The sequence below is a fragment of the Aotus nancymaae genome, unplaced genomic scaffold (assembly GCF_030222135.1).
Source record: "Aotus nancymaae isolate 86718 unplaced genomic scaffold, 86718_ANA_hifiasm-v0.15.2.pri h1tg000108l, whole genome shotgun sequence".
NCBI lineage: Eukaryota > Metazoa > Chordata > Mammalia > Primates > Aotidae > Aotus > Aotus nancymaae.
In genome coordinates this window covers 39243290-39268794 of record NW_026988523.1, presented here as the reverse complement: position 1 = coordinate 39268794, position 25505 = coordinate 39243290, and the positions used below count along the sequence as shown (strand labels likewise).

The following is a 25505-nucleotide window of genomic DNA, read 5'->3' as shown; positions in this document are numbered from 1 at the left end:
ATCGAGACCATCCTGGTCAACATGGTGAAACCCCGTCTCTACTAAAAAAAAAAATACAAAAAACTAGCTGGGCACGGTGGCGTGTGCCTGTAATCCCAGCTACTCAGGAGGCTGAGGCAGGAGAATTGCCTGAACCCAGGAGGCGGAGGTTGCGGTGAACCGAGATCGCGCCATTGCACTCCAGCCTGGGTAACAAGAGCGAAACTCCGTCTCAAAAAAAAAAAAAAAAAAAGAAAAGTGGCAGAGGAAGACTTTGCACCACGCCTCTGAAGGAAGGGGAAGTCTCAGTAAAAAGCGCTTTCAGTTTGCTGACAGAACGGCAACAGCGTTGACTGCCTCAAGGTCTCAAGCACCAGTCTTCCCCGCGGAAAGCATGTTGAGGCTGTTCCAATTGCTCCTGCTTGTCTTCTGCTTTGGCCGAGGTAAATGTCAACAGAGACCCATGTAGTCACTAGTGACTCCCTGGTTTTATGTCACTAGTGACTACACGGGTCTGCATTGCTCAATCTAAATCGTCTGTATACAGTTGTCTGTCTGGCTCCCTGTCAAGGGATTGGGGTGGGGAAGGGGATGCTCGTAGTGGTACCTGATGTAAGTACCACTCATATACCTCCTCTCAACTTTGAATGCTATAAGCCTGAGATGGTTGTCAGTGAGCAATTTCAACTGTGTCTGTATATAAGAAAGTTATTTGCTGGGGCAGAGGAAATAAGCCTTTGCAAGACAAGACTCTGGTTTATGGCCAGCATACTGTAAAGAGTACCAAGATGAAGAAAATGAGCCCTCATACTAATTTAGCTACTACCTTACTGTGAACCTCAAGAAGGTCACTTATCCTCTCTGAACCTCACTATCTTCATCTAAGATAGTAAAAACCTATTATTCAGTTGAGCGAAAATTTCTGGGCCCAACCAAACACACTAAAAATAATCCTCTCTAGCCACACACACAAAAAAAAAAAAGGTTTCCATCTCTCCCCTCCTTTAGTGCAAATTAGGACTGAGTGCTTATTATATTTCAAGTATTGTTTCAGGTGCTGTACACACATTATGAGTCTCATGAGAATTCTATGAATTTGTGCTATTATTATCTCCATTTTAAAATAAAGAACTCAGGTGAAGTTAATTTAAATAACTTAGCCAAATTTCGTTAGCCAGCATGCAGCAAGCTCTTGTAACAGTTCTGAGAAACAATGACATTTGAACGAGTGTGGCAGCAGCATAAAAGAAGGACAGGATGGAAGCAAGAGATCCCATCGATATGGAGTTAAGTAGATTAATTGGCAATTGGAATGAGGGGAAAGAAGGATTCATTAAGTCATTAATAAATATTCATCGAGCACCTATTGAATGTCTGGCACTGTTCTAGTTTGCATGAATACGTCATGAGCAAAGCAAGCAAAAAAATTCCTGCTCTCATGGAGTTAACATTTTAGCAGAAGACAAACCATAAAGACAAAAAACAAAAACAAAAAACAAAAAAAACAAGTAAAATAGTATATTGAATAGTGATAAGGAAGAAATAAAAGTAGAAAAAAGAAATTCAAGTAGAAAAGGGAGAGATGAAATACGGTAAAGAGGGCGGTGAAATTTCTGACAGGATAGCCAAAGAAACTGACAAAATTGGAAAGTGGAGAGCAGCCACAGGAGGAAGGTGAGTTCAGTTTTGGACCTGATGATTTTAGGATGTCAGTGTGCTGTCCATGAGGAAGTTACGTGAAAGTTCCTGGGAATTTAGGACTAGGAGTAGGGCTGAGTCTAGAGACTTAAAAATTAACAGCATCGAGGTAAGTTAAGCTAAGGAGAAAACTGGAATGAGAACAGAACTTTGGGAAATATATATACAATGCAGAAAGAGAGAGAATTCTTGCTTTCATTCAAGAGCCACTTCCTGACCTAGGAGCAGAATCTTGAGTTTTTGTTTCATTTTTACCTCCCTGCAAAATTAAATCCACCTCTAGAATAAAAATATTCTGAATGTCCTCATGTTAAAACTCCTCTTCTTCTCCCTATTTCCATGAGTACTTCTTATAATGACTCTATGAAATATACAGTGCTCCCATCTCCATTTCACAGACGGGCAAAGAAGGCACAGAGCACTTAAGTAACTTGCTTACTGTCCCACAGTTATGGGGGAAATGGGTACAGAAAGAGAAACACATTTGGACGTGTTTGCAGGAGGCAGATGCAGGTGTTCTGAGGCCCAGGAGGGGAGAAGTGGCTGCTAGAATTGGAAATCAGGAAGCCCGGCTGTGGAGTGTGTGCTCATGACCACTTCGTCATACTACTTAGCTTACACACAGTCACATATTCACACAAATGCATATGTAATTAGAAAATGTGAGGCTAGCAAGAAAATAAGCAGGGCACCTTGATAGAGAAAAACACAGGGACCTGCTTTAAACTGAGTGATGAAGAAAGGACTTTCTGGAAAAATAACATTTCATCTCGTGTTTAAAGGGTGTGAAAAGTTAAACAGGAAACGTCAAATGAAGAAGCTTTTAAGGCAGAAGGGATCATATGAGTAAGGACCCTGATGCAGGGAGGAGCTTGGAGCGATTTAGGAAGGGAAAGAGACCCCTGTTGCAGAAGTGCAGGGCAAATGAAATCAATCATGGAAACAACCATGAAAAACAATGACTCATGCCAGCCTACATTCTTTCCAATGAATGGGAAAGAGTCTTCCATTCTTTCCAAAGAATGGGTACTATCCAACCCACCTCCTTTTAGAAAATTTAGCTGAAAAGACAAACCTCATTGAAAAATAATCCTATTTCCTTTAACTGAAGCCCTGGGTGGCAAAACTAACAGAACAAAACAATAATTATAACTGAAATCAAGCATCATGACATCGTAGAGAAAGTGAATCTTGTTTCTTCATTTTAATTTCTATAGATAGAAACCTGTCAAACTTAAGTGGTCATATAAATTACTTGGGGGAATCTTATTAAAATGCTGATTCTGGAATAGGGACTGAGATTCTGCATTTCTAACAGGCTCCCAGGTAACACCAATGTTCCCTGTCCACAGACCACACTGAACAGCAAGGTTCTAAATTCCACTGGACTTCAGTCACACTGAGATTTTAGGGAGGGAGAAGTAGGAACTAATTTTCGAGTGTGTCTGCAGGAAGCAATTATAGGTATTCTGAGGTCCAGGAGAGAGCAGTCAGTGGTTGGAAATGTTAGTAAAGCCAACCCGTGAGAGCTGATTCTGAGGTTGAGTCAAAGTGTGCAATGCTCTTCTGCGAAGAGATTGTGATCTAATGGCTCCCTGAGCAGCATTATCTACTTTTTGCCAACCGTCCACATCTTTAAATGTTTGCTATTGCTCAACAGGTAGAGAGCTGTTTTACATTTTTTCATTATCCTCAAAGATGTGTGTTTTTCTACCCCTCGGAATGTGCAATCTCCAATGCGACCTCCAGTCACTCATACCTCTGTTTTTGGTCCCTTAACCCAGATTCAGCTTTAGTTGTTTCTCTGTCGACACTCAGACATTTTTTGTTAAGGTGAAATTCTTGTAACACAATGTAAGAATTTTAAAGTATGAAACTCAGTGATATTTCGTACATTCACAATGTTGTGAAACCACCACTTCTATTATTATAAAACATTTTCAACACCCTAAAGAACACCCTTTACCCACTAAGCAGTCATTTCCCATTCTCCCCTCCCCCCAGGCCCTGGCAAATACCGATCTGCCTTCTGTCTCTGTGGGTTTACCTATTCTGGGTAATTTCAAATAAACGAAATCATACAATATATATATAACTTTTCGTGTCTGACTTTCACTTAGCATCATGTTTTCCAGGTTCGTCCATGTTGTACCATGCATCAGTACTTCATTCCTTTTTGGCTGAATAATATTTTATAATCTGCATAAACTACATTTTATTTATCCATTCATCTATCAATGCACATCTGGATTATTTTTGCCTTTTTGGCTCTTGTGAATAGTGCTACTATGTGTACAAGTATTTGACTACCTGTTTTTAATTTATCCTAGTGTATACCTAGGGATGGAATTGTTGGATCATATCACTCTAAGCTTAACTTTTTGGGGAATTGACAAACTGTTTTCCACAATGGTTGTACCATTTTATATTTCCGCTAGCTAGGTACAAAAGTTATAATTTCTCCACATCCTCATCAAAACTTGTTTCTTTCCCCCTTTTTAAAAAATTATTATCACCATTCTAGTGTTATTCTGATGGGCTTCCCTTTGTAGGCGACTTGACCTTTCTCTCTGGCTGCCCTTAACGTTTTTTTCTTCATTTTGACCTTGGAGAATCTAATAATTATGTGTCTTGTAGTTGACCTTCTCATGGAGTATCTTACTGGGGTTCTCTGTATTTCTTGAGTTTGAATGTTGGCCTATTTTGCTAGGTTGGGTAAGTTCTCCTGGATGATATCCTGAAGCATGTTTTCCAACTTGGTTTCATTCTCCCTGTCTCTTCTAGGTACCATAATCAGTTGTAGATTTGGTGTCTTTACATAATCCCATAGTTCTCAGAGGTTTTGTCTGTTCCTTTTTATTCTTTTTTCTCTGATCTTGTCTGCCTGTTTTATTTCAGCAAGATAGTCTTCAATCTCTGAAATTCCTTTCTCCACTTGTTCTGTTTGGCTATTGATACTTGTGATTACATTGTGATGTTTTCACGTTGTGTTTTTCAGCTCCGTCAGGTCATTTATGTTCCTCTCTAAACTGGTTATTCTGGTTAACAGCTCCTGTAATCTTTTATCATGGTTCTTAGGTTCTCTGCATTGAGTTAGAATATGCTCCTTTCGCTCATCAAAGTTCATTATTAACCACCTTCTGAAGCCCACTTCTGTCAGTTCATCTATCTCAGCCTGAGCCTAGTTCTGTGCCCTGCTGGAGAGGTGTTACAGTCATTTGGAGGAGAAGAGGCACTCCGGCTTTTTGGGTTTTCAGCATTCTTTATTGATTCTTTCTCATCTTCCTGAGTTTATCTACCTTTGATCTTTGAGGCTGCTGACCTTTGGATGGATTTTTTTTTGTGGGGACTTTTTTGTTGATACTGTTGTTGTTTCTTTCTGTTCATTTTTATTTTAGCAGTCAGGCCCCTCTTCTGTAGGGCTGCTGCAGTTTGCTGGGGCCCCACTCCAGACCCTGTTTACCTGGGTCCCTCCCACCCTGGAGGTGTCACCAATAGAGGCTGTAAAACAGCAAAGATGGCTGCCTGCTTCTTCCTCTGGGAGCACTGTCCCAGAGGGGCACCGAATTGATGACAGTGGGAATGCTCCTGTATAACATGTCTGGTAACCCCTGTTGGGGAGTCTCACCCAGTCAGGAGGCACAGGATAAGGGACTCACTTAATGAAACACTCTGTCTGTCCCTTGGCAGAAAGGGTGTGGTGAGATGGGGGGAATCTCACTTATCTGGACTGCCCAGATTCCTCAGAGCCAGCATGGGAAAAGACTAAGTCTGCTGATCCACAGAGCCAGCAGCCCGCCTACCCACGAGGGCCCCATCCCAGGGAGATCAGAGTTCTGTTCATAAACCCTGAGTGGAACTGCTGAAATTCGCACTGGGAGGCCGTACCCAGTGAGAAGGGACGAGTCTGGGTCCAACCTAAAGAACCAGTCTGGCTACAGTCTGCCACAGCCACTGCGCTGCATGCACCACGGGGAATTCCTCCTGGGCCCAAACCACCCAGTCCCTCTGGTACTGGTAGGGAAAAACAGACTGAAGCTGCAGGGATGGCTGCTGCCCCTTCCCCCAAGAACTCAGTAGTCTTAGGCAGTCTCCAGCCAAGTGGCGGCTGAGAATCTGCACAGCTCTGTGCTTGGGACTCAAGGCCCAAGCCTTGTGTTGGCTCACAAGGGGATCTCCTGGTCCATGGGTTGCAGAGATCCATGGAAAACACATGGTTTCCTGGGTGGGGCAGCACAATCACTTGCCACCTTCCTTGGCTAGGGGTGGAAGCGCCACTTGCCCCATGCAGCTTCCAGGTGGGCTCTCGCTCCACCCTGCCTTTCCTCATTCCCTGCAGGTCATGCCAACCACCTAATCAGTCTCAGTGAGTGAACCTGGACACCTTAGTTGCTGGTGCAGGATTCACTCACTGTTTTCATTCTTCTCAGTGGGATCCTTCAACTACAGCTGTTTCTAATTGGTCGTATTGGCCCCTCCCCGCTTTTTAATCTTTTCTTACTCATGCTGTTGGTGCCATATATCAGAATCCATTTCCAAATCCAATCATGAATATATATCATTATGTTTTCTTCTAAGAGTTTTAGCTCTTATATTTAGGTGATCAATACATTTTGAGTTAATTTTTGCATATAATGAGAGGAAGAGGTCCAACTGCATTCTTCTGTATGTGGATATCCAGTTGTCCCAGAACCATTTGTTAAAGAGAGCATTCTTTCCCTATTGAATAGCCTTAACACTCTTGCTATAGATGGGCCTAAGCTAGTCCCTCAGGTTAGAAACCCCAACGTTTCTTCTGACTTTTCTGTCTTTTTCAGAATCTGCTTAGTTCTACCTCTCTCCTCTCTTTACTAAGACACTGCTGTCTGTATACTTTACCAATTTTCAAAAATACTCCGTGTTTCTTAATACCTTCCAAACTAAACCTCCAGTAATTAGGTAACCCTTCAAAACTTCTGTATTCTAATCCCAATCGACTTAACATTCAGAGTTCCCTGGACCAGGTTCTGAGGAAATACAATGCTAAGACATTATTTGGGTTCCCCAAAACGCATCATACAGTAGATGAAACTTGTAAACAAATGTACCCCAGTGTCTGCTGTCTTGACATCCTCACCAGAGGATGGGTGACCTCCATGTTGCAAGGGGTTCCCCAGTGACTTATGAGAGTCCTCAAAGGGAAGCTTCTCATGAGCCCCCAAAGCAGCTTACTAGCTACAGCTAACATGAGGCATCTTTCCCATTCTTAATCTCTTTTTCTGGTTGTAGTCCTCTACACAGGATGCCATCAGAGCCATTTGGATGCCCTGCCTATTCCAAGAAAGTCAATATCCATGCCAAGGGTGCTGGCCCCGTATGCTCCCAAAGCATCAGTGTTGATTCCAGGCAGAGCAGAGAAAAGGACCTCCGTGTGCCCTCTGTGCCACACCACCACACCTTGGCCCTGAAGCAGCTCTGCTCCTGTCCAAAGACTCACATAGGGTCTTCTGAACATTTTCAGTAGCATCTGACCTTCACTGTCCCTAAGTATATTGGCTCAAATCTAGTTTTGCTTTGGTTTGGTTTTGGGTCTGTTGGGAACTATTCCTACCATCCCATCCATCCCGTGCTCCTTCTCCTTTCCTTCACCACGAACTCCTTTCTCTCTCCCCCCACCATACCAATGCAACCCCCCCCCAAAAATAAGCAGAGGCAAACAGATACTTTAGCTCATCCTTGAAGGATAAACAGGAGCTTATGATGTAGAAAAGGTGAACAAGGGCATTTTAAGCAGAGGGAACAGCAGTACAAAAAAAAGAAAAAAAGTAAAGTATTCTTGGAAGAATTACAAATAATTAAGTAATGGAGAACTCATAGTTTTTATTCGAAATTTTGCTACAATGTCATCTACTCTGAGATGTTCCCTGACAACTCCCAACTGTCCCCCGTTTATGATTCTCTCAATTTTTCCTCCCGTGGAGTACATATCTCTAACAATTCAACATTTATTGAGCTAGAAATTGTGTGCTAAGTTCTCGAGATACAGAAATAATCATCAGAATCCCTGACCTCAAGATTATGGAAAAGAAAGGAAAATAGTCTCGTAACTATGAAAGAAGTGTTTGCTCTTGCATGTGCAGGTGCAGTAGTGATAGAAGGGCAATGCAGAGGCAAGCCCTACACTAGCTCAGTGCCCAACCCAGCACATCAGAACCAACTACTCATTTACCTGTCAGGCTCCTCTATCAAATGGTGGACCCAGAAGACTGACAGCATCTTATTGATGTTTATATTCCCAGTTTCCAGTCCAGAAACTGGCACATAAAACAGATCTAATAAATATGGTCCGAATGCCATGGTTCCTAAGGTTTTACTAATTGAATTAGCATAGAAGATAGCAAATGGTAGAATGAATGACTTGTTAAATAAGCTAATGATTGAAATCTATAAAATCAAGGGAACTTAAAGGAGTGTTCTAGGTAAGGGAAGGGCAGCTCCTGGTGAGTCCTTAGGCCACTGAGTAACCCAAGACTTGCTACCAAAAGGAAATGAGCTTTAACATTCTAGACAGAAAACCTCCAAGAGATGGAATGGAGATATGTCCATTCACTCAATAAACATTCATGGAATGCTTAGTTTGTCCCAGGTACTGTTCAAGAATGTTCACAATAGTAAACAAAACAGACAAAAATCTTTGCCTTATGGAGCTTACGTTCTAGTGGAGAGGTGAGAAAATAAATAAAAACAAATACGTAAATTATAAAGTATACTACATAGTAAGCACTAGATGGTTAATCCAAAGGCAGCGGGATGTGCAAGGGTGGATAGGAGCTGATAGTGAGGAAAGAGTGGTCACACTTCTTTAAACTCTCTGAGCAGGAATGTTTGCATTAATGGCTTTATAGAGGCAAAAGAGTGAGCCGCATGGATACTTGGAGGAAGTGCATTCCAGAAAGAAAGGATTGCAAATGCAAAAGCCCAGGCTTGTTCAAGGGGGTTGGAGCAAAGTGAACAAGGGGGAAAATATAGGAATTAGGTCAAAGAGAGAGAAATGGCCAGATCATTTTAGTCCTTATAGGTCATTGTCATGATTTTATTTTGTTACTGTTTTAATTTTTTAAACTGAAATACAAAGATAAAAACTGCTCAGATCTTAAGTATCAGCTCAATGAATTATCATAAGAATGAATAAATCTGTGTAGCCAAATACAGATCTAGAAATAGGGCATTATCAGCATTCTAGGATCCTTCCTTTATACTCCCTCCTATTCACCACCTCTCCCTCCTCCTCAAATGTAACCACTCTCTTGATTTCTGACAGCATAGATTTGTTTTGTCTGTTTATCCACTTTAAATAAATAGAATCGTATCATTATATTCTCTGGTATCTGGACTTTTTGCTCGAAATTTTCCTTGTGGTATTCACCCATGTGATTCAGAGGAAAGAGGAGTCAAGATGACAAATCACAATGTGTTTAAATGCTGATGGGAAAGATGTTGATGACAGCAAGTTCATGTGCCTGGAATTCATATGACAATTCATGAAAGAAAGAAGGTGGGTGTGCAAGCTCACCCAGGAGCTGAGCACCAGGATACCAAGAGACATTTCTTCCCTATTCAGCTCCTCTCCTAAGAAGTAAGAAACCCTCAGAAATGGCACAAATAAGAGGAAAAACATTTCATGCTCATGGATTGGAAGAATCAACATCATTAAAATGTCTATAACCACCCAAAGCAATTTATAGATTCAATGCTATTTCTATCAAACTACCAATGTCATTCTTCACAGTTTTCGAAAAATTGTTCTAAAATTCATATGAAACAAACAAACAAAAAAGAGCTCAGTCAAAGTAATTCTAAACAAAAACAACAAACCCAGAGACATCGCACTATTTGACTTCAAACTATACCATAAGGCTATAGTAACCAAAACAGCACGGTACCAGTACAAAAACAGACACATAGATGAACAGAAGAGAACAGAAAACTCAGAAATAAAACCCTACCCTAACAACCATCTGATTTTTGACAAGGCCAACAAAAACAAGCAATGGGGAAAGGACTCCCTATTCAATAAATGGTGCTGGGATAACTGGCTAGCCATATGCAGAAGATTGAAACTGGACCCTTACCTTTGACCATATATAAAAATTAACTCAAGATGAATCAAAGATTTAAATATAAAACCTCAACTTGTAAAAATCCTGGGGAAAAAATAGGAAATACCCTTCTTGACATTGGCTTTGGCAAAGAAGTTTTGGCTAAGTCCCCAAAAGCAATTGCAACAAAAACAAAAATTGACAAGTGGAATCTACGTAAACTATAGAGCTTCTGCATAGCAAAAGAAGCTATCATTACAGTAAACAGACAACTTACAGAATGGAAGAAAATATTTGCAAACTATGTATGCAACAAAGATCTAATATACAGAATCTATAAGGAGCTTAAATCAACAAGCAAAAAGACGAATAACCCCATTTAAAAATGGGCAAAGAACATGAACAGACACTTCTTAAAAGAAGACATGCAGGCCGGGCACAGTGGCTTACCCTGTAATCCCAGCACTTTGGGAGGCCAGGGTGGGTGGCACAAGTTCAGGGGTTCAAGACCAGTCTGGCCAACATGGTGAAACCCCATCTCTACTAAAAATACAAAAATTAGCCGAGTGTGATGACAGGCTCCTGTAATCCCAACCACTTGGGAGGTGGAGGCAGGAGAATGGCTTGAACCTGGGAGGCAGACATTGCAGTGAGCTAAGACCACACCATTCCACTCCGGCCTGGACAACAGAGCAAGACTCCATCTCAAAAAAAAGATGACATACAAGTGGCCAACAAACATATGAAAAAATGCCCAGCATCACTAATCATCAGAGAAATGCAAATCAAAACCACAATGAAATACTGTCTCACACCAGTCAGGATGGCTATTAATATAAAGTCAAAAAAACAATAAATGCTGGTTTCGTTTTTGATATGGTTTGACTGTGTCTTCACCCAAATCTCATCCTGACCTGTAGAGCTCCCATAATTCCCACGTGTCATGGGAGGGACCCAGTAGGAGGTAATTGAATAATTGGGGTAGATCTTTCCCTTGCTGTTCTCATGATAGTGAGTAAGTCTCATGAGCTGATGGTTTTATAAAGGGGAGTTCCCATGCACATGCTCTCTTTGCCTGCTGCCATGTAAGACATGACTTTGCTCCTCCTTCACCTTCCACCGTGATTGTGAGGCCTCTCTTTCCTTTATAAATGACCAGCCTAGGTATGTCTTTATAAGCAGTGTGAAAATGGACTAATACACTTTTTTGTCAGAATGGCTATTATTAAAAAGTCAAAATAAAAAAGTAGGTGTTAGGTCCCACTTGGTGAGGCTTCAGAGAAAATGAAACAGTCATATACCATTAGTGGGAAATGTAAATTTTCACTGTGGAAAGCAGTTTGGAGATTACTCAAAGAACTTAAAACACAGCTACCATTCAACCCAACAATCCCATTACTGAGTATATAGGCAAAGGAAAATAGATCATTATACCAAAAAGACACATACACTTGTATGTTCATCCCTGTACTATTCATAATAGCAAAGACAAGGAATCAACTTAGGTTCCCACCAGTGATGGATTGGATAAAGAAAATATGGTACATACACATCATGGAATACTAAGCAGCCATATAAAAGAATAAAATCATGTTTTTACAGCAACATGGGTGGAGCTGGAGGCCATAATCCTAAGCAAGCTAACACAGGAACAGAAAACCAAATACTATATGTTCTCACTTATAAGTTGGAGCTAAACATTGAGCACATGTGGACATAAACATGGGATTAACAGACACTGTGTACTACTAGAGGGGAAGGAGGGGAGTGGGTAATGAGTTGAAAAACTACCTGTTGGTTGTTATGCTCACTATCTGGGTGCAACATTCCCATGAAACAAACCTGCACATGTACCCCCATATCTAAAATAAAAGTTGAAATTTTTAAGAAAAAAAAAGCAAGAGATCCTGAGAAGGCTGAGGTAATGGTTATGGTTATTTATTCATTGACCCACTTGAATATTTCCACAGACTCTTCTACGTGTCAGACACGGTGCTGAATACTGACATGCAAGGATAATTAAGGCATGGTCAGTTAGGCAAACAGGCGAACAAGACTACAAAATAGTGTGACAATCGCTAAGAATTTGGGAAACGATGCTAAGGAAGTATCTTCTTTAAGAATCATTGTGATCATTTCACCTTTTTTGCTTAAACATTGATGGTTCCGAATAAGCTCACAATAATGTGGCTATCATGTGTTACTTTGAAATTATATTTATTATTTCTATATGTATCCATTTTATCTCCTCAACAACTACATTATAATCTTTCTGAGAGAATAAAAAGTATCTTCTGGCATCATGAAAAGAGCACAAAGTCATTGACACCTTTCTGTGGCTCAGTTCCATTATCTATAAATGGAAGTGGTAACATCCATCCTGCCTGCCTCAAGAACTGTTGTCAGCATCAACGAAATAATGTATAAGAACAACTGACTATGCTATAAATCCCTGATATTAGTCCCTGTTACCTTCTAAATTGCACAAGCCTACTATATTGGGCACACAATAGGTAATCAGTAAATATCAGGCTTTAATTATACTTTATCAGCAAAGACTTGCAGTTTTTGGAGTCTATAATAGTTTCCTGTCCCCCTCAACCTAATGTCCAAGGAATTCAGAGGCTGGGGTCACAAAGTATAGTCATGACCTGGGAGTGACCAGCCAGTGTAGGACCCAGTGTGGACTGGGCCAGTTTCATCCAGACCAGCTGCCTACTAACCAAGAGTGCCTGACATTTTGCTGGAGGTGGAGCTCTGGGACTCTGATTATCCATTTAGAAACACCTCCTTAAACTTTCCTACTCTGTCATATCTCCGAGTTTTGGTATCAGAGAGCTCTAACAGACTGGCAGAGTTAGGCAAAAGGGTGAAGGACTCGGCAGGGATTTTGTCAGGAACATTTTTAAAACCTTTTCCTTCTGTGTTTACAGGGAATCTAGTTTCACAAACCAGCTCAACCCCATTGATGGTGAATGGGGTTCTGGGGGAGTCAGTAACTCTTCCCCTGGAGTTTCCTGCAGGAGAGAAGATCAAGTCCATTACTTGGCATCACAATGGAACATCTATTGCCTTCATAGCACCCTCTGAAGCCAAAAGTCCACAAATCCACGTGACTAATCCGAAATGGGGAAAGCGACTGAACTTCACCCAGTCCTACTCCCTGCAACTCAGCAACCTGGAGATGGAAGACACAGGCTCTTACAGTGCCCAGATGTCCTCAGACACCTCTGTAAATGTGTCCAGTTACACTCTGAGGATATTCAGTGAGTCAAAAATTGGGGTTTAATTCCATAGGGACTGAAAAATATACATGTATTTCAATCCTATGTGACTTCAAATGTGCACCATAGCCTAGTAGTATAGAGTGTGGCATTTGGGGTCATTGGGTCGGTGTCAACTCAACATTACAGAGTCAGTTAGTGACAGAGCTGAGGACACACCTAAGTCTTGTGTTCCAGCCCAGAATTACTTCATTCCAATAAAACAGTCTTTTTCAACCAGAAGAAGAGTAGTAGAAGTAATGGAAATGAAATATTTATGATAGCGTTGCCTTGTGCATTACATGTATTTGCCATGTAATTCTCACAAAGGCTCCATGAGGTAGGTACAGACCTTATCCTTGAGGTACAGCCTCAGTCACAGTGACTTGTCTACAAGTCACAGAGATAGTGATGGCAGCACTTCCCACATAACTGCCCTGCCACGACACCTCCCTTTTCACAAAGGCCAGGCTGACCCAGTAGAGTGGTCTGTGTACAAAACAGTGGTCTACCGAGAAAGTGCTCTGCAAAGATAAACTGATAATGAGAAACATCCTTTCTGCCAAGGTTATTTAATTTTTAACAATATTTTCCCCAGATGGCTCATATTAATCACCAGTCAACAATCTGCCTTCCCAAATGAAAAAGAATGAAAATGTTATCATCATAAAATTATGTAAACTACAATGAGATTGTTTATGAGTCAATATCAGAAAAAACCTTTTTAGCAATCAGTAATACTCAGAGATGCCATTAATGGCTATATAATCACTTAGCAGGAGATTCGAGCATTAAATTGGCAATCAGGCCACACAACACTAAAGGCCACTGAAATTCTATAATTCTTATCCACTTGAGGGCCTGTTGTGTCTCAAATTCACTCAGAGTCCTTGGGGTTAAGACATGGTTCTCAAAAAAGGACTGTTAAATAAAATGTCACCATACATGTTGACTTTTAGTATCCCCTGAATATCTGGCAGGTGTATTGTGTTAGATCAGTCAAAGTCATGTCCTTGAAGAATAGAACACCAAACAGATAAATGTAATGGGAAAGAGATGATGTCTGGAAAACTATATAAGCAATTCTAACTAAAAGGGGAAAATCGCCCTGGGGCAATGTATTAATTTCCTGAGGCTGCTGGGACAGAAATACCATAAAGTAGGTGGCGTAACAGAAATTCATATTCTCTCACAGTTCTGAAGACCAGAAGTCCAAAATCACAGTGTATGCAGGGCAGTGCTCCCTCTGGAGGCCGTAGGGGTCAATCCGCTCTTTGCCTCTCCCAGCTTCTGGTAGCTATCAACACTCCTTGGTTTTCTTTTGCTTGTGGCTGCATAACATCAATCTCTACCTCCATGGTCACATTGCCTCCTTCTCTTCTGTCTGTCTCAAACATCTCTGCTTTTCTCTTATGGGAACACTTGTCACTGGGTTTGGGGCCTATCCAGATTATACTGGATAATCAATTGCATGTGCAAAGACCCTTTTTTCCAATAAGGTAATGTGCAGATTCTGGGAATTAGGACATAGATCTTTTGTGAGGTATTATTCAACCTACTACAGGCAGAATCACCCTGGGTCACCAGTGATTGTCAAGGAGTGTAGGACGCTGGAGAGAAGAAAGATTCATCCAATGGAAAGCCTGAAATGGGTACCAGCCTCCATCACATTTAGTGAGATAATGTTCCTCTAACATTGTTGAGAGACCAGGTATGACTTCTCTTGAAACAACCACACTCTTGAGGCTCAATGTTAATCTCTTTCAGGGCTTTTTGGAGTTCCATCTCCTTCAAAGGCACACACACAAAGAATTGTGTAAGCTACATCAGTACACCAGCTACTTTTACAATAGTGCAAAGGCATTTCAAGGTGTAATCTATGTAAGTTTTTATTTTTAACATTGATCAGTCTCTTGGTAGGTGCCAGGATATGGATGGCAAAGATTTAATTTTATGGGCCAATACCAGTTAATTAGGAGTGACCGCTAACGAGGCCAGAAAGGAAACAGGGGCCACTTTGCATAAGGACTCAGAGCCATCACAAAGACTTTGGCTTCTACTCTCAGTGACACTGAGAGCCATCAGAAGGTTTTGCAAACAAGTAATATGATGTGGCTTACTTGTCTAAAGGATTCCTTCTGCTGCTCTGTTGAGAATAGACTTTAAGGGAGAAGGGTACAGTGGACCAATTAGGAGGCCATTGCAATAACCCAGGCAAGGGTTAATGCTAGCTTGGATCACGGTGGTAGCAGTGGAGATGGTGAGAAGGGGTTGCATTCTGGACATATTTTGAAGGTAGAGCCAGCAGGATTTCCTGATGTGGGAGTATGAGATGAAGATATGAGTCAATGAAAACTCCAGGGGTTTGCGCCTCAGTAATTGCAAGGACGCAGTTGTCATCAAGTCAGATGGGTAAAACGGCAGGTTGAGAAGGTTTGGGAGAGAAAAACAGGAGTCCTTTTGAACATGCTGAGTTTGAGATATACTTACATACTTACATACATGTGGAAATGTCCTTGCATGTTCATTAAGTGGAAAAAGGTAGCAAGATGGATTTTTTTGTCCAGCCATCAACATGAGATGAGGAAGATGTGATTTTCATGCCAAATACTTGCCGTCCCTGCACTAGGCACTGTCTCAGCTATTCCTCAGGTTTACCTGAGAAGTGGATATTATTACCGAGTCTCACATATCAGGAAACTGAGACTTAGAGATAGCAATAATTTGTCCATGGTCATGTAGCCAGGAAATGACAAAGCCGTGATCTTAATTCAGGTCTTCCTGACTCCAAATCCAAGACTCTTCCCATACATGAAAACTCTGTTCTGGCAAGATTTCAGTACAGATACTCCACAACCCCTACTCAACTAAGCTTAAAGCACTACTCTGTCTCTTCTTTTTTTTTGAGACGGAGTATTGCTCTGTTGCCAGGCTGGAGTGCAGTGGCACAATCTCGGCTCACTGCTGGGTTCAAGTGATTCTTCTGCCTCAGCCTCCCGAGTAGCTGGGACCACAGGTGCGTGCCACCATGCCCAGCTAATTTTTTGTATTTTTTAGTAGAGATGGGGTTTCACCATGTTGGCCAGGATGGTCTCGATCTCTTGACCTCGTGATCCACCTGCCTCGGCCTCCCAAAGTGCTGGAATTACAGGTGTGAGCCACCGCGCTTGGCCTACTCTGTCTCTTCTAATCAGAGAATTTGAGTCATTCCGTTTCTGGTTGTGTCATCTTTACTTCAACCCTCAGGCCAAGGCTAAGTCAGTGGCCTTTTCTGTCTTGCTCCCATGTTCCCATTGTTTCGCAGCCACTGACATCTGACTAGGCAGTATTTCCTGGTCTTCACTCTCAGAAATATCCGCATCATGTTTCATCTCACAGGCCTGAATATGCTGCACTTCTTTGCCCCCGGAAATGCCTGCTTGCTTTCTCAGCTTCTTCACTTCTTCCTTCCGCAGTTCCTTGGTTCTCAGCACTTTCCTTTCTGTCTTGCTGACTTTCTACATCTGAGTCTCTTTCTCACTACTGGAACCATCTTTAGATACAGTGGGAACCAGGATCCTCATAGATTGATGGGAGCTGAATTCCCCAAGGAAGTGACACTTCCATCTCCCACCCCAGTAAGGGAATTCTGATAACAGAGGAAACAGGGCTCTTGCACCTGGTCTTTTGGCTTCTGACCTCACGGAGGCGCCCTCAGCGTTCTCTGGCAGAGTGCAAGGACTCAAAGGGATTCCAGGGATAAACTGGAGCCAAGGAATACAAAATGACCACCCCAAAATTACACAGCTAGTTGATGGAAACCCCATTCTCTCCCTTCCCACTTCTCTCACTGGCTATCCTGACCCATACTGATGTCCCGCATCATTTGGTCACCCCAGACCTTGCTAACAACAATTGGGCAATATAAGCAGAGTCATTTACAGAGTTTACAGGTCGTAACATACAACAAAGGTGAAATATAAAACATTGAGGTGAAGGATATTTTTCACAGGGGGCTGAGCCAAGACATTTGCCTTTAATCTGGGTCTTTTTCTTTTCTCTGCAAACAGGAAAACTGAAGAACATACAAGTTACCAATCACAGTCAACTATCTCAGAATAGGATCTGTGAGATCCATCTGACTTGTTCTGTGGAGGATCCAGATGACAACATCTCATTCAAATGGGAGGCCTTGGGAAAGACACTTCTAAGTGAGCCAAACCTCACTACCTCCTGGGACCCCAGGAATTCCAGTGAACAGGACTACACCTGCATAGCAGAGAATGCTGTCAGCAATTTATCCTTCTCTGTCTCTGCCCAGAAGCTTTGCGGAGGTAACAGCCTGCCTCAGGTCTGAGAGCCTTGAGCAGCTGTGGGATTTAGTGCATCCTCACACCCTACATAATTTCCAAAACGTGGCCCAGTGGGAGGCAGAAAATGCTGCTGGGAGGGGACGGATGCCCTCTGGAGCTCTGCATCTCTCAGTACTCCCAGAGGACTCTCCTTCCTTCCTCCTCCTTCCCCAATCCCTCCTCCAACCCATTCAGAACCCAAGACCAAAGGCCTGGGAAGGCAGGGTTGCTTTCCCTCCCCGACTCCACTGGGCCCCACCCTCCCCTGCCTGCCACACAGGACTCCGACCCCAGAGCCTCTGGGTATAGACAAACCTACCCAGTCCCCAAAGATGGACTAGAAGAGGCTCCATGGAGGCTCCAAGAACAGTTGGTCTCACTTGATGTGTCTCAATGTCATTTCTTTTTTCTCTTTTCAGATGTTGAAAATCAAGATACAGATACCAATATGATTCTGGTGGTTGTGGTTCTTGGGACATGCATAGTCATATTCATCATCGTGCTGTTACTTTTTTTGAAGAAAAGAAGAGCAGGTTTCCTTTCTTCCTGCTTGTCTCTTCTCCAAGGTTCCAGGGTTTAAGAGTTTGGAACCTCTGATTCCCAAGGATCTTTTGTGGAGGACAGGAGGAGGGAAGGAGGCTGCAAACCCTGGCTCAGCTGATCCACTGGGATGATCCCTGGGTGTGATCATGCACCTGCTAATATCCTAAGGGAAGTGACCTATTGGGAAAAGCAGGACCCTGCCTCAGGGCTGCCTGCCCTCCCTTTTGGGTCCCCTCCCACCATATCCCAACACCCATGGGGTTGGGGTGAATGCTTCTCCCACTGCTGTCACACATTTCAATCTTTCTGTTTTATTTTTTAGGTTCCCTTCCTTTGTCTACTCAGCAAACACAGGATCCTGGTGAGCATTCAGGCTCTTAACTCTCTGTCATAAAGCAGGTGGGAAGAACCAAATGGAAGAAAAAGGGGGATAGCAGAGGGCTGGATAATGAGAGAGGAGAGAGTCAGAATGCCATTACTCAGACCACAAGGTGTGAGGGAGGATGACCTGTGATCATGGGTCCTATAGGGTTCACAGGCACAGGCATGCGAACCAGTCACTCACACAGTTTCTCTTGGTGACATCAGGTTTATTCACCACCCTGCTGATGGAGAAACTAAGTGCCAGTGAAAGGGATCCTCCCTTGTCACCCAGCAAGTCCAGGGCACAGGCAGGATTACAGCATTCGAGGCACAAAACCTAACTGCCTGACTGCATCACTGCTGTTCAGCCAGAGTTTAGGCAATGGAGAGACACAGTGGAAAGAGAACACATGATATAGAAACACAAACACAGGCTCTGGACTCAGAATGGCTTTGGGTCTCATTTCAATCATGAGTGATGCGTGACATCACTTGTAGAGGAAAAGGCATAAGGTTTGAAGTCAGAAGACACGCACTGAGTTCCTATTCCATCACTTCCTGTGTCACTTTGCCCAAGTCAGTTAAGCCTTCTGAGCCTCCAGTTTCTCATCTCCAAAATAATCAAAGCCACTACAGGGGACTCTGAAAAGCTCAATAATATCCCGGATGTGAAATAACTGGCTCCATTATGTTTGCCAACAAGTTGTCTCTAGCGGCTGCATAGGCAGTACCATGTGGTCCCAGGAGCTTCCTGACCGACATGTGCAGCCTGAGGGAGACTCTGAAGCTTTAGGGGACCACAACACCACCTCCTACCCCAAGAGATGTGGTTAGATATTGACCACATGACTGAGAAGGTCAACCCAGAACTCCAAAGACTATCAAGAATGAATGATCTCTCAGGAAAGGAGACGCCTCAAACGCCTGCCTATCTGGGGACACAGTGTGCTCTGGGGAGGGTGAGGTCCTGAAATAGCAGTCTCAGAGTCCTTCTGCCACTGACTGTGCCTTCCTGTGTTAACAGCAGAGTCCGGGGGGAACACAGACAATGCTTCATCCTCTCCAGTGAACAACACTGTGTATGCTTCAGTCACTCATTCAACAACGGTGAGTCCTTTCAGCTTTACACCCCATTGTTGTCAGTTTTACAGCCATTGTTCACAAACTTGCCACCATAACCATCTGACTGATCAAATGACCACTGAGGGGAGGAGAAGACAGCAACAGAGACAGGGGCTGCAAAGTTACGTGCTAGACCATTCTGGTGTCTGCCGTTCTCACCCTTAAGGGAATGCTTATTCATACCCTGCTTTACACTGTTCTCCAGCTGCTTGATGCATCAGTAAGTCTTGTCCCTTCAGCTTAATTACAAGCTGCCTGAAAGTACAAATTATGTCTTCCTCTCTCTTCCCCTATATCGTAGCATAATGATCAGTAAATACTTGCTGAATGGGTCAGAGTTCCACTAAGTTTGAAAGTTTCCTATGGACGCAGTTCCACAGAAGGGGCCTGACTTCTCACTGTGGTTGTAGAGGTCTTAGGGGGAGCTCAGAAGTAGTCTCTCAAGAGGGGAAGGGGGCACAGTAGAGGCCACTAAACCATAAGCAATGGTTCACTCCTCTCCACACATCTAGCAACATAACAGGATGCCTTGATCAAGCAGCAGCAACTCATCTGTCATGCATCAGCAACTTCCCGCCACCCCTAAATAAAGGACCTGCAGGTGGCATGTCTCTAAATAATACTATACATTTCGAGAGGCTAGTTTTCATGTCTTCTGAAAAATAAGGCAGGAAAGCTCCGCATTTTCCAAATGATATAAGCAATGATCTAGCTAGAAGCCTTGGATTCCCTTTGATTATTTGCAAAGCATGCTCCTTGATGACAGGGAGCAAGAAGGGGTACTCTCAGTTGCTTAGACATTTCTACTGCCTTTCCAAATTCCTCCTGAAGACAAGTCAATTAACTCTCCAACAAACCAAAAAACTAATTTCCCACAAATTTATTAGTTTTCTCTTTAACAAAAAGAAAAACAAAATGTACTTTGGAGAGTTTCTGAGATTTTTTTTTTTTTTTGATGGAGTCTTGCTCTGTTGCCCAGCTGGAGTGCAGTGGCACGATCTCAGCTCACTGCAACCTCCGCTGCTCAGATTCAAGCTATTCCCCTGCCTCAGCCTCCTGAGTAGCTGGGACTACAGGCATCCACCACCACGCCTGGCTAATTTTTTGTATTTTAGCAGAGATGGGGTTTCACCATGTTGGCCAGGATGGCCTCAATCTCCTGACCTTGTGATCCTCCTACCTTGGCCTCTCAGAGTGGTGGGATTACAGGCATGAGCCACCGCACCTGGCTGACTTTTTTTTTTTTTTTGAGACAGAGTCTCACTCTGTCACCCAGGCTGGAGTGCAATGGCACAATCACAGCTCACTGCAGCCTCAACCAGACTAATGTGATCCGTTTACTTTAGCTTCCCAAGTAGCTGAGACTACAGGCATCAGGATAATTTTTCTACTTTTTGTAGAGACAGGGTTTCACCATGTTGCCCAGGCTGGTCTCAAACTTCTAAGCTCAAGTGATCTGCCTGCCTCAGCCTCCCAAAGTGGTGGGATTACAGGCATGAACCACTGTGCCCAGCCCAGATCTTGATAATTCTCTAAATACTTCTTAATTAATTTGAAGTGTCAAAATCTTTGAACAGGTTTTTTGAGGGGCATAGGGACTTCTGCTATTATTTCTGGAATGTGCATTCCAGGCAGAGCCATTCTTAAGGCCAAATGTTCCTATTCTACCAATTCCCCATGCTTGAGGAGACCCCAATGACATAATGATAAGGCAGTTAGAATTATAGCAGAAGATGGAGCAGGCAAAATGGGCAGTTCCAGTTATAGCTAGCAAAAATTTGAGACAAAATGTAAAATATAACTATGTGGTATATAAGTCTGTTCTTAAAAATGGAGGCAGGAAAGTAGAGCTGGACAAAGGACAAGAATACTTCCTGCCCTCCATGCAGCAAGGCTGCCTTTCGCTGGCTCTCGACCCACTGGTTTGCTACCGTGTTGCTCGTCTGTTTGGGGCTCAGGAACTGCCAGTAAACCTTCACAGGTCTGAAAGCCAGCGGTGTTTGGTCTCCCACTAAACATTCCCTGGCCTTCCTCTGGAAGAACTTTGACATATTCTCTTTCTGGTCACACAGCCTTTCCTAAGAATCTATCCATGCATTAGCCTCTTTGTCTCTGTGTAAGCCAAATTACCATCACTATTTTTACAGGAAATGGAAACCTCAACACCTATAGAAAATAATCTTCTCACAATTTACTCCACAATTAATCATTCCAGAGAGGTAAGCCCGTGATCGCTCCAGGTTTTTATATTCTCACCTCTCTCCACAGACCTATGATTTTGCAAATAAAGTAAAAAAAAAAAGGGTCATTTTACAGATGCACAAATACCAGCAGCATGCAGAAGTCTTGGGACATCACCAAAACATATCCAAGAAGTTATTTTATATTAGGATCACCATGCATAACTGAATTTCTAACCTACATGTTGTTTTTTTTAACTTAATCCTGCCCTATGCTATCAATATCTCTACTATCTGCCTGTCACTAGCCAATCCTCTCTATAGCCATGAGGGGTGGGCTGAGGTTCCAGTTCCTATTAACCTACTTCATCTTCCTCTTTTTCCCACAGAGTAATCCCACTTCTTCCAGGGCAACTGCCCTTGACAACGTCATGTAAGTTGCTGAAAGGCCTCAAAGGAATTCAGGAATGACACATCTTCTGATCCCATGGAAGAGGACAAAGAGCAGGAAGCTTGGTTTTCTGCCCGCCAACAGAATTTGAATATCTGGGATAGGATTATCACCTCCACTCCTTCGGATTTAAACCTGCTTACCCAGGTCAAGCACCCAAGGACAACATCACTTCCAGCATGTGGCTCAGATAATATTTTCCAATTCACTTCAGACCAAAACATGCTAAAGATAACACACCAGCAGATTGACTCTGTCTTTGAAAAATAAGCAAAAGGAATTATGGTTGACAGAGAGTTTATAATCCAGAAGACAACCACTTCTCTCCTGTTAGAAAGCAGCAGGATTGTGACTTACTGAGAAATAATACAGTGCATTTGTTACATGTGTAGTCTCCAGAGTCGGATAGACCCATGCTCATATCCTGATACAAGTTGAGCATCCCTTGTCTGAAATGCTTGGGACTAGAGCTGTCTCAGATTTCCGTTTTTTTCAGATTTTGAAATATTTGCATTATATTTACTGGTTGAGTATCCCAAATCCAAAAATCTGAAATTCAAAATCCTCCAATGATCATTTCCCTTGAGTTTCATTCGTGTTGGTGCTCAAAAAGTCTCAGATTTTGGAGCATTTCAGATATTGGATTTTTGGATTTGGGATGCTCAACTTGTACAATACTTATGAGACGCATCTCCTGGGACATGTTGCCTAACCTCGTGGAGCCTTAGTCTCACAGACAGGAAAAGGAAGAGGATGGTATCATATCAGCTCCATTGTTTGAGCCAATAATCTAAGTCATCCCTAACTCCAGCGTCTCTGTCACCAGGCCCTTTGGGACTCTACCTCAAAAACATTTCTTGGCCCTTCCCCTTCTCCCCCAACTCCTTGACCGCCATCCTGTATCACCACCTCTAACCTGGAATCCTACCTTAACCTCAGAACAGTTCTTCTCACTTTTGTTTTTTGTCCCTCTCCAACCCACTGTCCACAAGACAGCCAGAGTAATGTTTTTAATATAAATTGGATCCTTCAGTTGCCTGTTTAAAACCCTGTAGGCTTCCCAATGCCCTCAGAATAAAATCCAGTCTCCATGGCCCTAGCTGTTCTGGTCCAACTTCAGCCTCAGCTAGCATTCCCCTTCCAACACCCTCTAGATAGCCTCCCTGATCTTCTCAGCTCCTCTATTAAAGGAAAAGTTCTTTATGTTAGTTATTCACATCTGTCTGCAGGCCCTTCGTCTGCATGCTGGGGTCCTCCTATTATTTAGCTCTTAACTTTAATGTCATCTCCTAAGAGAGACCTTCCCAGACTACTCTACCTAAAATGAATCATCTAGGCTGGCAGCTGTGGCTCATGCCTATAATCCCAGCACTTTGGGAGGTTGAGGCCTGCAGATTACTTGAGGTCAGGAGTTCAAGACTAGCCAGGCCAACTTGTTGAAACCTCATCTTTACTAAAAATACAAAAAAAAAAAAATTAGCTAGGCATAGTAGTGCATGCCTAAAATCCCAGCTACTGGAGAGACTGAGCCAGGAGAATCACTTGAACCTAGGAGGCAAGGTTGCACTGAGCCAAAATTATGCCACTGTACTCCAGTCTGGGTGACAGAGCAAGAAAATAAAACAAAATAAATAGATCTTATTATTCTGTTACACCTTCTGTGTCATTTATCACATCATTAAATATTTATTTTTATTTTTTTAATGCCTATTTCTCCCACTATACCCTAAGCTCTTTAAGAACAAAGACAATGACTGTTTTGTTTGTCACTGTAACCCTAGCATATCTAGCATATGGCAAGTGTTCAATAAATTTTTTAAATAAATAAATGAGTATGTAATGGGTTTTTGTTAAAATGAAATAAGACAATACACCTGGAGCCCTTAGCATAGCTCTCAGCCACATAAAGGAGCTCAATAAATGTCAGTCAGTATTGTTGGTATTATGATATAATTAGTACAATTAATAACAGTGTAAATTAATTATTATTACTAAGTAATACAGAATCATCTCACAAACCTTCAGCACAACAAGGCATGTGACGGAGACCAGCTCTCAAGACCACAAGGTTCAAAGGGAAGGAGTTGGGGAGTTGGAGTGGGGAAGAACTGAAATAATGGCTGAAAACAATAAAAAAGAAAAACAAAGCTCGTCAAAGTTAATTAATCTCAAATATCGGCTCTCAATTACATCATTAGTCTGTGGAGTAGGGCAAGATAGAGAAGCTTAATCAGGAAGAAGGATGAGTTTCCAAGGAATAGATTCACGGAGACTTCAAAGCAAAGAGAAAAAAGAGGGTTACTGCCATGTCCGTGCAAGATGACCTGAAGCTCAGGGGAAATCTCACTAGGCAGGTAAGAGAATGCTTTCCTTTCAAGGGGATCAAATTTTGAAGACTTCCAAGGTTCTTCAGAGGGGGAGAAGGAATAATCTGTAAAGTCTGTGCAGGTAGAAAAATACTTGCAACATCTAGGGTGCCCAAAACCAGCAAGAAAATTAGGGGATATGTCATGGAATGCACTACTAATTCATCTAGAGCAGGAAATCTACCAGAATCTACCCTGAGTCTGAACTGCACTGGGGAGGATCACAGACAAAACAAAAACTATGGATATCTAAGAGGTAAGAAAATAACTCATAAGAAAAACTAAGCTCACGTGTCATTATAGACCAACTACTAAAGCATAGACTTCCTGACTCTTATATTTCCTTCAGTCTTTTCAACCTTCTCCCTTTTTATTATAAATATCACAGTCTATTCCCTTGGCTTCTGTGTCACTACATTCCCCTAGTTTTACTCCTTCCTTCCTAGCTGCTTCTTGGGCTCTTTGAAGATCCACTTCCTCCTCTGCAGGACGAGTAAAGACTAGAGCTAAGGCTCACATGTGGGTCCCTTTCACTTCTACATCTATGTGCTCTTCTTATCTGATGCCAGCCGTTCCTATTGCCTTAATACCATTTATAAGCTAAAGGTTCCCAAACACATCTTTAGCTCTGACCTCCTGGTTGGCCTCACTAACTGCCTACTTGGCATCTCCATTTGCGTGTCTGGTAGACATATCAAAGTTTTTTAAAAAATCAAAACCCTTGGGCAGGTGTGGTGTCTCACACCTGTAATCCCAGCGCTTTAGACGGTCAAGGCAGGTGGATCACTTTAGGTCAGGAGTTCGAGACCAGCCTGGTCAACATGGTGGAACCCTGTCTCTACTAAAAATACAAAAATTAGTCGGGCATGATGGTGGGTGCATGTAATCCCAACTACTCAGGAGGCTGAGGCAGAAGAATCACTTGAACCTGGGAGGCAGAGGTTGCAGTAAGCCAAGATCGTGCCACTGCACTCCAGCCTGGGTGACAGAGTGAAATTCTGTCTTAAAAAAAAAAATCAAAACTCTTGATTTTTTTCATCAAGGCTTTTATTCTACTATGCTTTTTCATTTCAGTAAATGGTACCATTGTTGTGGGATACGGATCAGATCTTTACAAAACTGAAAACTACT

At 42.5% G+C, this 25505-nt stretch overlaps 1 protein-coding gene across 2 annotated transcripts; it reads left to right on the top strand.

Annotated features, from left to right (window-relative positions):
- The first annotated feature begins 237 nt into the window (after positions 1–237).
- On the top strand, positions 238–23848 carry SLAMF6 (SLAM family member 6). 2 transcript variants are annotated; one of them, XM_012449660.3, is made up of 8 exons: positions 238–422; positions 12689–13021; positions 17068–17331; positions 17769–17882; positions 18215–18253; positions 19283–19362; positions 21525–21596; positions 21947–23848. In XM_012449660.3, the coding sequence occupies exons 1-8, from the start codon at positions 374–376 to the stop codon at positions 21992–21994; spliced, it is 999 nt and encodes a 332-aa protein (XP_012305083.3). In that variant the 5' UTR covers positions 238–373; the 3' UTR covers positions 21995–23848. The 2 variants fall into 2 exon arrangements, with proteins under 2 accessions (XP_012305083.3, XP_012305082.3); XM_012449659.3 differs by having other exon boundaries at positions 19280–19362.
- The last annotated feature ends 1657 nt before the right edge of the window (positions 23849–25505 follow it).

Bases quoted from the DNA above. Each gene is read 5' to 3' on its own strand.
- SLAMF6 (XM_012449659.3), top strand. From the start codon at position 374: ATGTTGAGGCTGTTCCAATTGCTCCTGCTTGTCTTCTGCTTTGGCCGA. The intron at 17,332-17,768 runs GTAACAGCCTGC...TTCTCTTTTCAG, and splicing joins TGCCCAGAAGCTTTGCGGAG to ATGTTGAAAATCAAGATACA. The intron at 17,883-18,214 runs GTTTCCTTTCTT...TTTATTTTTTAG, and splicing joins TTTGAAGAAAAGAAGAGCAG to GTTCCCTTCCTTTGTCTACT.